General features: G+C 20.2%; 3 protein-coding genes across 3 annotated transcripts; 2 read left to right on the top strand and 1 right to left on the bottom strand. All coding sequences in view use genetic code 6, as the record gives it.

Moving 5' to 3' along the window:
• Window positions 1–459: 459 nt before the first annotated feature.
• Window positions 460–909, top strand: TTHERM_000627089 (type IIB DNA topoisomerase family protein; the record flags this gene model as incomplete). Its single annotated transcript, XM_012798475.1, has 1 exon — window positions 460–909. One exon carries the CDS (start codon window positions 460–462, stop codon window positions 907–909), a length of 450 nt encoding a protein of 149 aa, XP_012653929.1.
• A 1,098-nt stretch (window positions 910–2,007) lies between these two features.
• On the top strand, window positions 2,008–3,234 carry TTHERM_00627100 (hypothetical protein; the record flags this gene model as incomplete). Its single annotated transcript, XM_001019495.2, has 1 exon — window positions 2,008–3,234. One exon carries the CDS (start codon window positions 2,008–2,010, stop codon window positions 3,232–3,234), a length of 1,227 nt encoding a protein of 408 aa, XP_001019495.2.
• A 1,538-nt stretch (window positions 3,235–4,772) lies between these two features.
• TTHERM_000627099 (kinase domain protein) lies at window positions 4,773–14,370 on the bottom strand (the record flags this gene model as incomplete). The annotated part of the gene is made up of 22 exons (XM_012798474.1): window positions 4,773–5,333; window positions 5,576–5,665; window positions 6,987–7,076; window positions 7,335–7,424; window positions 7,681–7,770; window positions 7,930–8,019; window positions 8,223–8,312; window positions 8,572–8,661; window positions 10,086–10,175; window positions 10,419–10,508; window positions 10,763–10,852; window positions 11,107–11,196; window positions 11,442–11,531; window positions 11,765–11,854; window positions 12,111–12,200; window positions 12,435–12,524; window positions 12,772–12,861; window positions 13,027–13,116; window positions 13,343–13,432; window positions 13,611–13,700; window positions 13,959–14,048; window positions 14,300–14,370. The coding sequence occupies 22 exons, from the start codon at window positions 14,368–14,370 to the stop codon at window positions 5,213–5,215; spliced, it is 1,992 nt and encodes a 663-aa protein (XP_012653928.1). The 3' UTR covers window positions 4,773–5,212.
• Window positions 14,371–14,438: the final 68 nt, after the last annotated feature.

Genomic DNA, 14,438 nt, shown 5'->3' with positions numbered 1-14,438 from the left:
GTATGATAAGCCAATCATTTTAAATCTTATTTTAAGCAACCTCTTGCTGAAAAATGTAAGATAGTTTAGAATATTAATAATAAAATTCCATTTTGAAAAAAAATATTAAAGGAGCTTTAAATGGATGAAAACTGTGATTATTTTTATGCTCTTTACAATGAAAAAAATTATTTTGATTTATAAATCTGAATATTTTCTACTTATTGGTTTTTGTAAATAATTAATTCTACGATGTTCATGAATGGATAAAATTTTTTAATTTGATAAATTTGAGAAAGTTCGTAATTATTTATCATTTTGCATTTAAAAAAGAAAGATATTTAGCTATGGTTTTTATTATGATGCTTTTTGTATGGAAGAAATTTCTATTAGAGGAAGCAAGCTTTTTTTGATACTTCAAATTAATTATAAATATTCATAAAAATTAATTAATTTTTTTAAGGTTAAAGAAAAGTAGAAATGGATAAGCTTTTTGGTAGGGTAATTAGAAGAAATCAAGCTGCAGAAGAGTTCATGAAAAATGAAGATGCAAAAGCTCATGAAAAGGAAACAGTAAAGTAAAATATGTAAATATAGACTGGCATAAAGGTTGCTTTGAGACTGTCTTTTATAGGTTCTGTTGCTTTATTATACAAAAGAGGATTTTTTGCAAAATAAAGCCCATTTTTCATGAGAGAATTATTATTAATGGTAGGAGGATATGGAGTTATTTCAATAGGAGATTTCTTTGCATCTGAATATATGTGGTCCAACGCTGGAACCATTATCAGAAGATATACTAATTATTCCGATTCATATTATGTAGATGATAAAACTTACAATAAAATGAAGGAAATGTATAAATTAAAGTAGAATTAACCATAGCAAACTGTAGAATATTAAGAAAATAATGATAAAATGTATGACTGATGGATGGATTGATGTTATTTTACTAAATTTGATATGCGATTTCTTAAATATATAAATAAAAAAATAATATATCATTCTTAATATTTTATATAATTAATAAAAGTATATAATAATGAATGCAATTAATTAGTAGAGAATTAGCTATTTACTCTACTTATAACAAAAAAGGATATATTCTTTTATTCATTTAAAATTAATTTTTACCTTTAACATATTCCTAAAAAATCACTATTTTTTCAGATGTTACTTACTCATGAATTTTCTTTAAGTAAGGTTAAGAGTTTTTATATTAAAATAAATATTATTTTTTCTTAATCTGCATTTGACATTTTTTATATATTATGATAAAATTATTGAGTTTTAATAGCATAAATATTATGAAATGTTTATCTTACTTATAAAAAACATGAAATCAATCTCATTAAAATGGCTGTAAACCTAAAAATTAAATGAAATAAAACTCGTTTTTGATATTGGTAGTTAAATAAATATTTTATTTTTATTTAATTTTTTTCAAAAACCTAAAGTTAATATTAATTTTAAATTTTTAATGAAATTAAATACTTTTCTTTTTCTTGCTTTTGATTCGACATATCAATTAAGTTATATTGAGTTTTAATAGCATAAAGCTAAATAAATGCTAATTAAATTGCAAACTTTAAAATCAAATGAAATGAAACTGATATTTCTGTCAAAAAATATTTTATTTAATTTATATTCAAAAAGTTAAATTCTTATTAAAATTTCAGTGAACACTTGATTAATATGAAATACCACTTTTAAATTTAGAATAATTAATTGGATCTTTTTTCAATCATTAATTAATTAATGAATGAATGAAGATAACAAAAATTTATGTTTTTTATTTTTTTTAAAGTAAATACTTACATAATAAATATTATTTTTTATTTAATTGATTAATTTTATTTATATTTTATTAATAAAAAGATTGAAGATTTTTAACACCAAATAGATAGATAATAACTAGGAGTAAATTCTGGTAGAAAATCTTTAAAAAAAAAAAACCTATTTTTCAAATCAAATAAATATTTTAAGCTTTTCTTTAGTTAGAATTTTACATTAGTTAGGTAGGAAGGAATGGGATAAGCATAGACAAAAGAGTAAGAATAAGATCCTAATAAGGTTATTTCAAAAGAGGAATATGAAGATAACATTAAGAATTTTAACTAATTTGTAAGATCGCAGTCATAAAAAAACTTGGTTTAGCAGAATGAGGAATAATCATAAGTAGCAAGATCTACAATTACAAACACAAAAGCTGTATTTATTTACGAAAATGAAGAAAATTATGATAACAGAAATGAAATAAGCAATTACAATTAATTTATTGGAAAATAAGATGGCGATATAAGTAGGTTTTAAGTAAATAAAGAGACAATCGATTACACAATTTCTGATTGGATTGCTCTGATCATAAAAAATATGAGTGACACAGGATTTTAAGGAGAGGAATATGAGATTCACCATACAGATACTTCGATAAAAATAGTTTTATTGTTTACAGCAATGAATTACAAGAAAATAGATGCCTTCGTGTCACTAAATAACACATTATGGATGGAATTCGTTTTGGTAGAAATTCATTATCATATGTTCGACAAAGTAGGAATAGCTAGAATTTGCAATTCAATTTAGAAATTATATCATTTGCAGTATTTGGTTCTTGATTTTTCTCACAATAAAATGGCGATGAATAATGAATGTATCAGCAATTGTGTGACAAACCTTCCTGATTTAAAGGTCTTCACTTTGAATATTGAAGGGAATAATATAGGAGAAGAAGGAGTGAGACTGATTTGTAAAAGTATGTCTAACTTAAAATTTTTGAATTAACTCAATCTAAACTTTAAGTGGAATAAATTGAAAGATAGTGGGTTGTTACATGTCTCAAATACAATAGCTTAGATGAGATTTATCAATTAATTATCAATAGATGTCAGTGCTAACTAGCTAACAGAAAGCAGCTTAATTCTTTTGTTTGATGCTATATCAATAATCGGAAAGTTGCAGTAACTTTCAATAAATATCTCCCACAATGATGTCAACCAAGAAGGAGGAGTGGCCCTTGGCGAGTGTATAAAGCAGCAAGAAAATTTGGTAGAGTTGACATTATGGCTTGACAATAATAATTTAACTTAGCATGGATCATATCCTATTCTCGAAGCTTTAAAGTAGATTTATAATTTAGTAAAACTAGAACTAGATTTATCATTTAATAATATTCCTGTTTATGAAGCAAAGGATATCCGAGATTAAATACATTTAATTACTAATATAAAGTAGAAAAATTTACGCTTTTTCTGATCTAACTATTTATTCATTTTATTTATTTATTTCTCTTAATTTTTTTTCATCATTTACTTACAATAAATAGATTAATAAAATCATAATTAAATATTATCTTACTTTGTATTAAAATAAATGGTTATTTGTTTTCATATAAAAATACATTTAATAAAGTAAAATATTACTTATAATTTGTTAGAAATAAGAAAAAGCTAATTTGAATAAATTTAAAATTAATTATCATTAATTTTTAACTTTTTCACATTTTAAAATAAAATTCAATAATATTCAATAAAATTAAATTCTCAGTTTTTTTAATTGTTGAATTTTTTAATAACTTTCTAATAGGATGTTTTTATTTGAAAAAAGTTTAAATTTTTAATTATTTTATTTGTAATAAAAAAAAATTATTATAATTATATGAAAAAAAGATAGTCCAAAAAATCTATGGCTAGACCACACTTTTCCTTTTATATGGTGTCATAAGAGGAATTAATTTATTTAATTAAATTTAATTTTTTATCAGCTATTTATTAACTTACAAACATATGATATTTATGAATATAAAAACAATAATAATAAAATCTATCTATCTCTCTATATTTTAGATTTAAAAAAATTTTTCAAAATCTTATATAATAAAACATATAATATTTATTTATCCTTTTTCGCTACTTGTTTATCGTCAGAATTATATTTCAAAAACAACTAAACTTTTTGATTTAAGACACTTGCTTATTGCTTTGAATTTTTATGATTCATTTATTTAGTTAAAACTTTTTTTATAAATTTGTTAAATTTTAAATAAATATTAAATAAAATAAACTTTTAAATTCAAAATTATTTTTTAAATTAATAAATAAATAAATAAAATAACATTATTGGAAAAAAAACATAAAAAAATAAATCAAATAAATTCAAAGAGTTTTTTTGTTTTATATTCATTTTTATAGTTAAAAATATCACAATCCAAAATAAATAAACTGTTTCTACCTAAGATAGAGTGTCAAATTTGAGAGATAAATGAACTTTGCTAAAGCAGAACCTAAGTCTGATACACCTATTGCACCAATTTCATTTTCACTTTTTAAATATTGAAGAAAAAATATACAGTATAATTAATTAGTAAATTAGAAGGAGAAAATGAAGAAAGAATATGAAACAATAAGATTAATTAATTAATAATAAAAGCAAAAGTTGAAAATAAAATGATGAGTCTAATTAACAAAGAAAGAAGAAAACAAATCAAGCAAATCCAATAAAAAGAAAAAGAAAAAAAAAGTTTTATTGTTTTAAATTAGTTATTATAATTAAAAATATCACAATCCAAAATAAATAAACTGTTTTTACCTAAGGTCAAGTGTCAAATTTGAGAGATTAATGCACTGTTCTAAAGTATGACCTAAGCCTGATGCACCCATTTCACCAATTTAATTGCGACTTTTTAAATGTTGAAGAAAAAATATAATAATTAATTAGTTATTTAGAAGGAAAAAATGAAGAAAAAAATATGAAATAATAAGATTAATTAATAATAAAACCAAAATTTGAAAATTAAATGATGAGTTAAATTAACAAAGAATGAGGAAAAAAAAGCAAGCTCAAGAAAAATGAGGTTTATTGTTTTAAGTTAGTTTTTATAATTAAATATCACAATCCAAAATTAATAAACTGTTTTTACTAAAGCTTAAGTGTCAAATTGGAGAGATTAATGCACTTTGCTAAACCAAAACCTAAGCCTGATGTACCTTGATGACCAATTTAATTGTCACTTTTTAAATATTAATGAAAATTAAAACAAAAATTTAGTTAATTTTAAGGAGAAAATGAATAAAAAAATATGAAATAATAAAATTAATTAATAATAATAAAACAAAAGCTGAAAATAAAATGATGAGTTAAATTAACAAAAAAAGAAGAAAAAAAAGCAAGCACAATAAAAAGAAAAAGAAAAAAGGGCTTTATTGTTTTAAGTTAGTTTTTATAATTAAAAATATCACAATCCAAAATAAATAATTTATTTTTACCCAAGATCAAGTATCAAATTTGAGAGATTAATACAATTTGCTAAAGCAGAACCTAAGTCTGATGCGCCTATTGCACCAATTTAATTGAGACTTTTTAATATTAAAGAAAAAATATATAATTAATTAGTTAATTAGAAAGAAAAAATATGAAACAATAAGATTAATTAAAAATAATAAAAACAAAAGAATAAAATAAATTTATAAGTTCAAATAACAAAGAAAGAAATAAAAAAGTAAGCCAATAAAAAGAAAATAAAAAAAGAGTTTTAATATTTTAAATTAGTTTTTATAATTAAAAATATCACAATCCAAAATAAATAAACTATTTTTACTCAAGGCTAAGAGTCAAATTTGAGAGATTAATACAATTTGCTAAACCAGAACCTAAGCCTGATGTGCCTTCATCACCAATTTAATTGTCACTTTTTTAATATTAAAAAATATATTTTCAATTATTTTGTTAATTAGAAGGAAAAAATAAAGATATAATATGAAATAATAAGATTAATTATTAATAAAAACAAAAGTTGAAAATAAAATGATGAGTTAAATTAATAAAGGATGTAGAAAAAAAAAATTGCTATCAGTTAGTTTTTTTATTAAAAATATCACAATCCTATATAAATAAACTTTTTTACCAAAGATTAATTGTCAAATTTGAGAGATTAATACAATTTAATAAAGCAGAACCCAAGCTTGATACGCCCATTGCACCAATTTAATTGCGACTTTTTAAATATAATTAATTAATTAGAAGGAAAAAATGAAGAAAAAATATAAATAATAAGATTAATTAATAATTTATAAAAAAAAACTTGAAAATAAAATGATGAGTTAAATTAACAAAGAAAGAAGAAAAAAAAGCAATCACAATAAAAAGAAAATAAATTTAGAGCTTAATTGTTTTAAGTTAGTTTTTATAATTAAAAATATCACAATTCAAAATAAATAAACGGTTTTTACTAAAGGTTAAGTGTCAAATTTTAGAGATTAATACAGTTTGCTAAACCAGAAGCTAAGCCTGATGCACCCATTGCACCAATTTTATTGGAACTTTATAAATATTGAAGAAAAAATAAATTATTAATTAATTAGAAGAAAAAATATGAAATAATAAGATATAATAAAAACAAAAGTTGAAAATAAAATGATAAGATAAATTAACAACGAAAGAACAAAAAAAAGGAAGCACAATAAAACGAAAAAAGAGCTTTATTGTTTTTAATTAGTTTTCAAAATAAAAATATCACAATCCAAAATAAATAAACTGTTTATACCCAAGATCAAGCATCAAATGTGAGAGATTAATGCAATTTGCTAAAGCAGAACCTAAGCATGATGTACCTTCATCACCAATTTAATTGTCACTTTTTAAGAAAAAATATATCATTAAATAGTTAATTAGAAGGAAAAAATGAACAAAAAATATGAAATATAAATATTAATATAAATTAATAAAAAAAGTAAAATTTGAAAATATATAATTACTGTATGTACACATATTTATGAGTGATTTATATTTAAGGATTAAATTTTTTAAAAAAATTATATGAGTATAAAATTTTTAAAAAATTATATTTTTCCATACTCTTAAACACGTGTAATGACGGTAGTTAAATTATCAAAGAAAGAAAGAAAAAAAAGCAATCACAATAAAAAGAAAACGAAAAAAGAGTTTTATTTTTTTAAGTTATTTTTTATAATTAAAAATGTCACAATCCAAAATAAATAAACTGTTTTTACAAAAGGTTAAGTGTCAAATTTGAGAGGTTAATGCAATTTGCTAAACCAGAACCTAAATCTGATGTACCTTCATCACCAATTTAATTTTCACTTTTTAAATATTGAAGAAAACATATATAATTAATTAGGAATTTAGAAGGAAAAAATGAAGAAAAAATATGAAATAATAACATTGATTAATAATTAAAGCAAAATTTTGAAAATAAAATGATGAGCTGAATTAAAAACAAAAGAATAATAAAAAACAAGTAAGCATAATAAAAAGAAAAAGAAAAAAGAGCTTTATTGTTTTAAGTTAGTTTTTATAATTAAAAATATCATAATCCAAAATAAATAAACTATTTTTACAAAAGGTTAAGTGTCAAATTTTAGAGATTAATGCACTTTGCCAAAGCAGAACCTAAGCTTGATGTACCTACATCACCAATTTAATTATTACTTTTTAAATATTATTGAAAACATATATAATTAATTAGTTAATTAGAAGGAAAAAATGAAGAAAAATATGAAATAATAAGATTAATTAATTAGTAATAAAAATAAGATTTTAAAGTAAAATGATGAGTTAAATTAACAAAAAAACAAGAAAAAAAAGCAAATACAATAAAAAGAAAAAGAAAAAAGATCTTTATTGTTTTAAGTTAGTTTTTATAATTAAAAATAACACAATCCAAAATAAATAAACTGTTTTTACTAAAGGTTAAGTGTCAAATTTTAGAGATTAATGAACTTTGCTAAACCAGAACCTAAGCCTGATGTACCTTCATCACCAAAATAATTGTAACTTTTTAAATATTGAAGAAAATATATATAATTAATTAGTTAATTAGAAGGGAAAAATGAAGAAAAAATATGAAATAATAAAATAAGATTAATTAATAATAAATATTGTAGTTTTAATAATTAAAAATATAACAATCCAAAATAAATAAACTGTTTTTACCTAAGGTCAAGTGTCAAATTTGACAGATTAATGCACTTTGCTAAGGCAGAACCTAAGCCTGATGCGCCCATTGCACCAATTTAATTGCAACTTTTTAAAATTAAAGAAAAAATAAATAATTAATTTAGCTATTGTCTACATTTCTTTTAATTAAAAATTCATTAGTATAGATAGCCTATCCAAAATTAAAAAGGCATTTAACTCTAAAAAGAAAAAGAAAAAAGAGTTTTATTGTTTTAAATTAGTTTTTACAATTAAAATATCACAATCCAAAATAAATAAACTGTTTTTACCCAAGACCAAGTTTCAAAATTGAGAGATTAATACACTTTGCTAAACTAATACCTAAGCCTGATGTACCTTCACCACCAATTTAATTGTATCTTTTTACAAATTGAAGAAAACATATACAATTAACTAGTTAATTAGAAGGAAATAATGAAGAAAAAAAATGAAATTATAAGATTAATTAATAATAAAAGCAAAAGTTTAAAATAAAATGATGAGCTAAATTAACAAAAAAAGAAGAAAAAAAATCAATAACAAAAAAAATAAAAAGAATTAGAAAAAAGAGCTTTATTGTTTTAAGTTAGTTTTTATAATTAAAAATATCACCATCCAAAATAAATAAACTGTTTTTACCTAAGTTCAAGTGTCAAATTTTAGAGATTAATGCACTTTGCTAAAGCAGAACCTAAGTCTGATGTACCTTTCTCACCAATTTAATTGGAACTTTTTAAATATTGAAGAAAAAGTATATTCTTATATGGTTAATTAGATGAAAAAATTAAGAAAAAATATGAAATAATATGATTAATTAATAATAAAATCAAAAGTTGAAAATAAAATAATTAGTTAAATTAACAAAGAAAGAAAAAAAACAAGCAAGCACAATTAAAAGAAAAATAAATAAAATAAATGAGCTTTAATGTTTTAAATTAATTTTTATACTTAAAATATTTCAATCCAAAATAAATAAACTGTTTTTATCAAGTGTAAATATTAATAGCAAAAAATGAAAAAAAAATATCAAATAATAAATAGTAAAAATTGAAATGAAAATTAAGTTTAAATAGCTAAAAAGTTTATAGATAAATTCAAATCCATAATTAATGATGAAAATTTCTATTAGAAAAATTATTTTTTAAATAAATTGAAAGTTAAATATAAAAAAATTTTTTATGATATTAAAAAATTAAATTACTTTAGACAAATATGGAGAACCTAATGAAATTAAAGTGAAGAGTTTAAAAACTTTTTTTATTAATAAAAATAAATTTAAAGGATATTAATTAAAAAATAAATAATTACTTCTTCTAATTCTTTGAAATATTTAATCTATTATATCATTTATTTTTTCTCTCTCAAAAATATCGAATATCAATTTATGGAATTTAATTAATTATATATAAATAGATAAAAAGAACAGATAAAATTTAATAATTATCAAATACAGTGTTTTCAAATGGAGTAACTCATTTATGTTTTATAATCTAAATATATTTGTTATTTAAGATTAAAATCTAACATGAATATTAAAGCTGGGTATTTACATAATTTAATAAGATATAATTTTCTACTAAAAATTTAAAATGGTTTGATGGTGAAATAATAGGGCTGTCTTAAGAGGAATTAATTTATTTATTTAAGTAAATTTAATTTTTAAATTTTTTTATTTTTTATAAGCAATATATTAACTTACAATAATATGATACTATAAAATATAAAAACAATAATAAAATCTATCTATATATCTATATTTTAGGTTAAAAATATTTTTCAAAATATTATTTAATAAAAAATATAATATTCAATTATTCAAAAATTTAATATTTATTCATCTTTTTTTTAATACTTGTTTATCATCAGAATTATATTTCAAAGATAACTAATCGTTTTGATTTAAGACACTTGCTTATTACTTTGAATTCTTATGATTCATTTATTTAGTTTGAACTTTTTATATATTTGTGTAAATTTTAAATAAATATTAAATAAAATAAGCTATTTCAAAATTAATTAAATTAATAAATAAAATAAGATTAATGGAATAAAAATAAAAAAAATAAATCAAATAAATTCAAAGAGCTTTTTTGTTTTATATTCATTTTTATAGTTAAAAATATCATGATCTAAAATAAATTAACTGTTTTTACCTAAGTTAGAGTCTCAATTTTGAGATATTAATGCACTTTGCTAAAGCAGAAGTTAAGACTGATGCACCTTCATCACCAATTTCATTTTCACTATTTAAATATTGAATAAAATTTATAATTAATTAGTTAGTTAGTTAATTAGAAGGAAAAATGATGAAATAATAGGATTAATTAATAATAAAAGTAAAAGTTGAAAATAAAATGATGAGTTAAATTAACAAAGAAAGATGAAAAAAAAATTTAAGCACAATAAAAAGAAAAAAGAGATTTATTGTTTTAAGTTAGTTTTTATAATTAAATTATCACAATCCAAAATAAATAAACTATTTTTACGTAAGGTCAAGTGCCAAATTTGAGAGATTAATGCACTTTGCTAAAGCAGAACCTAAGTCTGAAGTACCATTGTCACCAATTTAATTTTCACTTTTTAAATATTGAAGAAAAAATATTTAATTAATTAGTTAATTAGAAGGAAAAAATAATGAAATAATATGATAATAAGATTAATTAATAACAAAAGCAAAAGTTGAAAATAAAATGGCGAATTAAATTAACAAAGAATGAGAAAAAAAAAAGCAATTACAAAAAATAAGAATTAGAAAAATGAGCTTAATCGTTTTTTTATTAGTTATTATCATTAAAAATATCACAATCCAAAAAAAATAAACTGTTTTTACTAAAGGTAAAGTGTCAAATTTGAGAGATTAATGCACTTTGCTAATGCAGAACCTAAGTCTGATGTACCTTCATCACCAATTTAATTTTCACTTTTGAAATATTGAAGAAAAAATACATAATTAATTAGTTAACTAGAAGGAAAAAATGAAGAATATATGAAATAATAAGATTAATTAATTAATAATAAAAACAAAAGTTGAAAATAAAATAATTAGTTAAGTTAATAAAGAGAGAAGAAAAAAAAGCAAGCACTATAAAAAGAAAAAGAAAAAAAGAGTTTTATTGTTTTATATTAGTTAATATAATTAAAAATTCACAATCCAAAATAAAAAACTGTTTTTACCTAAGGTCAAGTATCAAATTTGAGAGATTAATGCACTTTGCTAAACCAAAACCTAAACCTGATGCACCCATTTCACCAATTTAATTGGAACTTTTTAAATATTATAGTAAAAAATATATAATTAATTAGTTAATTTGTAGGAAAAAATGAATAAAATATATGAAAAAATAACATTAATTAATAATAAAAGCAAAATTTGAAAATAAAATAATTAGTTAAATTAACAAAGAAATAATAAAAAAAGCAAGCACAAAAAATAAAAAAGAGCTTTATTGTTTAAAAATAGCTATAATAGTTAAAAATAACACAATCCAAAATAAATAAACTGTTTTTACCTAAGGTACAGACTCAAATTTGAGAGATTAATGTACTTTGCTAAAGCAGAACCTAAGCCTGATATACCTTCATCACCAATTTAATTATTACTTTTTAAATATTAAAGAAAAAATATATAATTAGATACTTAGAAGGAAAAAATGAAGAAAAAATAAGAAATAATAAAATAAGCAAAGGCTGGAAATAAAATGATGAGTTATTTTAACAAAGAAAGAAGAAAAAAAGCAAGCACAAATAAAGAAGAAAAAAAAGAGTTTTATTATTTTAAATTAGTTTTTATAATTAAAAATATCACAATCCAAAATAAATAAACTGTTTTTACTTAAGGTAAAGTGTCAAATTTGAGAGATTTATGCACTTTGCTAATGCAAAACCTAAAGCTGATGTACCTTCATCACCAATTTAATTAGAACTTTTTAAATATTGAATAAAAAATAAATAATTAATTAGAAAATTAGAAGGAAAAAAAGAAGAAAAAATATGAAATAATAAGATTGATTAATAACAAAAGCAAAAGTTGAAAATAAAATAACTAATTAAATTAACAAAGAAAGAAAAAGAAAAAAGCAAGTTTAATAAAGAGAAAAAGAAAAAAAAGAGTTTTTTTGTTTTAAATTAGTTATTTTTATTAAAAATATAACAATCCAAAATAAATAAACTGTTTTTACTAAAGGTAAAGTGTCAAATTTGAGAGATTAATGCACTTTGCTAATGCAGAACCTAAACTTGATGTACCTTCATCACCAATTTAATTTTCACTTTTTAAATATTGAAGAAAAAGTATATTATTAAGAAGGAAAAATGAAGAAAATATATGAAATAATAAGATTAATTAATAATAAAAGCAAAAGTTGAAAATAAAATTATTACTTAAGTTAAAAAATGAAAAATAAAAAAACAAACTACAATAAAAAGAAAAAAGAGCTTTATTGATATAAATTAGTTATAAAAATTAAAAAGATCACAATCCAAAATAAATAATCTATTTTTACTAAAGGTGAAGTGTCAAATTTTAGAGATTTATGCACTTTGCTAATGCAGAACCTAAAGCTGATGTACCTTCATCACCAATTTAGTTTTCACTTTTTAAATATTGAAGAAAATATATATAATTAATTAGTTTACTAAAAGGAAAAAATAGAGAAAAAATATCAAATAATAAGATTAATAAATAATAAAAGCAAAAATTGAAAATAAAATAGCTAATTAAATTAACAAAGAAAGAAAATAAAAAAGCAAGCACAATAAAAAGAAAAAAGACCTTTATTGTTTTAAGTTAGTTTTTATAATAAAAAACATTACAAACCAAAATAAATAAACTGTTTTTACAAAATGTTAAGTGTCAAATTTGAGAGATTAATGCACTTTGCCAAAGCAGAAGCTAAGCCTGATACACCCATTACACCAATTTAATTTTTACTTTTTAAATATTGATGAAAAAATATATAATTCATTAGTTAATTAGAAGGAAAAAATGAAGAAAAAACATTAAATAATAAAAAGAAAAAAGAGCTTAATTGCATTAACTTAGTTTTAATTATTAAAAATATCACAATCCAAAATAAATAAACTTGTTTTATTTACCCAATAAAAAGTGTCAAATTTGAGAGATTAATGCACTTTGCTAAACCAGAACCTAATCCTGATGCACCTATTTCACCAATTTAATTGGAACTTTTTAAATATTAAAGTAAAAAATAAACAACTAATTAGTTAATTTGTGGCAAATATTGAAGGCAGTATATGAAAAAACGAATAAAAGCAAAAGTTGAAAATAATATGATCAATTAAATTAACAAAGAAAGGAGAAATAAAGCAACAAAAAAAAAGAGTTTTATTATTTTAAATAATTTATTATAATTAAAATTTTCACAATCCAAAATAAATAAACTATTTTTACTTAAGGAAAAGTGCCAAATTAGAGAGATTAATGCACTTTGCTAAAGCACAACCTAAGCCTGAAGTACCTTCATCACCAATTTAATTATTACTTTTTAAATATTGAAGAAAACATATATAATTAATTTGTTAATTAGAAGGAAAAAATGAAGAAATAATATGATTAATTAGTAATAAAAGCAAAAGCCGAAAATAAAATGATGACTTAAATTAACAAAAAAGAAAGAAGATAAAAAAAGCACAATAAAAAGAAAATAAACTGTTTTTACTTAAATTAGAGTGTCAAATTTGAGAGATTAAAGCACTTTGCTAAACCAGAACTTAAGCCTGATGCACCCTTTGCACCAATTTAATTATTACTTTTTAAATATTGAAAAAAATATTTAAAATTAATTAGTTAATTAAAAGATAAAAATGAAGAAAAAATATGAAATAATATGATTAATTAATTAATAATAAAAACAAAAGTTGAAAATGAAATTATGAATTAAATTAACAAAGAAAGAAAGAAAAAAAGTAAGCACAATAAAAAGAAAAAGAAAAAAAGACCTTTATAGTTTTAAATTTTTTTTTATAATTTAAAATATCACAATCTAAAATAAATAGAATATTTTTACCTAAGTTCAAGTGTCAAATTTGAGAGATTCATGCACTTTTCTAAACCTGAACCTAAAGCTGATGTACCTTCATCACCAATTTAATTTTCACTTTTTAAATATTGAAGAAAAAATAAATAATTAATTAGTAAATTAGAAGGAAAAAATTAAGAAAAATTATGAAATAATAAGATTAATTAATAATAAAAGCAAAAGTTGAAAATAAAATAATTAGTTAAATCAACAAAGAAAGAAGAAAATATGCGAGCACAATAAAAAGAAAAAGAAAAAAGACCTTTACTCTTTTAAGTTAGTTTTAATAACTAAAATTATTAAAATCCAAAATAAATAACTGTTTTTACTAAAGCCAAAGTCTTAAATTTGAGAGATTAATGCACTTTGCTAAAGCAGAAGCTAAGCCTGATGCACCCATTGCACCAATTTAATTTGAACTTTTTAAATATAGAAGAAAAAATAATAATTAATTAGTTAATTAGAAGG

This window comes from Tetrahymena thermophila, assembly GCF_000189635.1.
Source record: "Tetrahymena thermophila SB210 genomic scaffold scf_8254584, whole genome shotgun sequence".
Classification (NCBI taxonomy): Eukaryota; Ciliophora; class Oligohymenophorea; order Hymenostomatida; family Tetrahymenidae; genus Tetrahymena; species Tetrahymena thermophila.
This window is presented reverse-complemented; position numbering and strand designations above follow the sequence as displayed.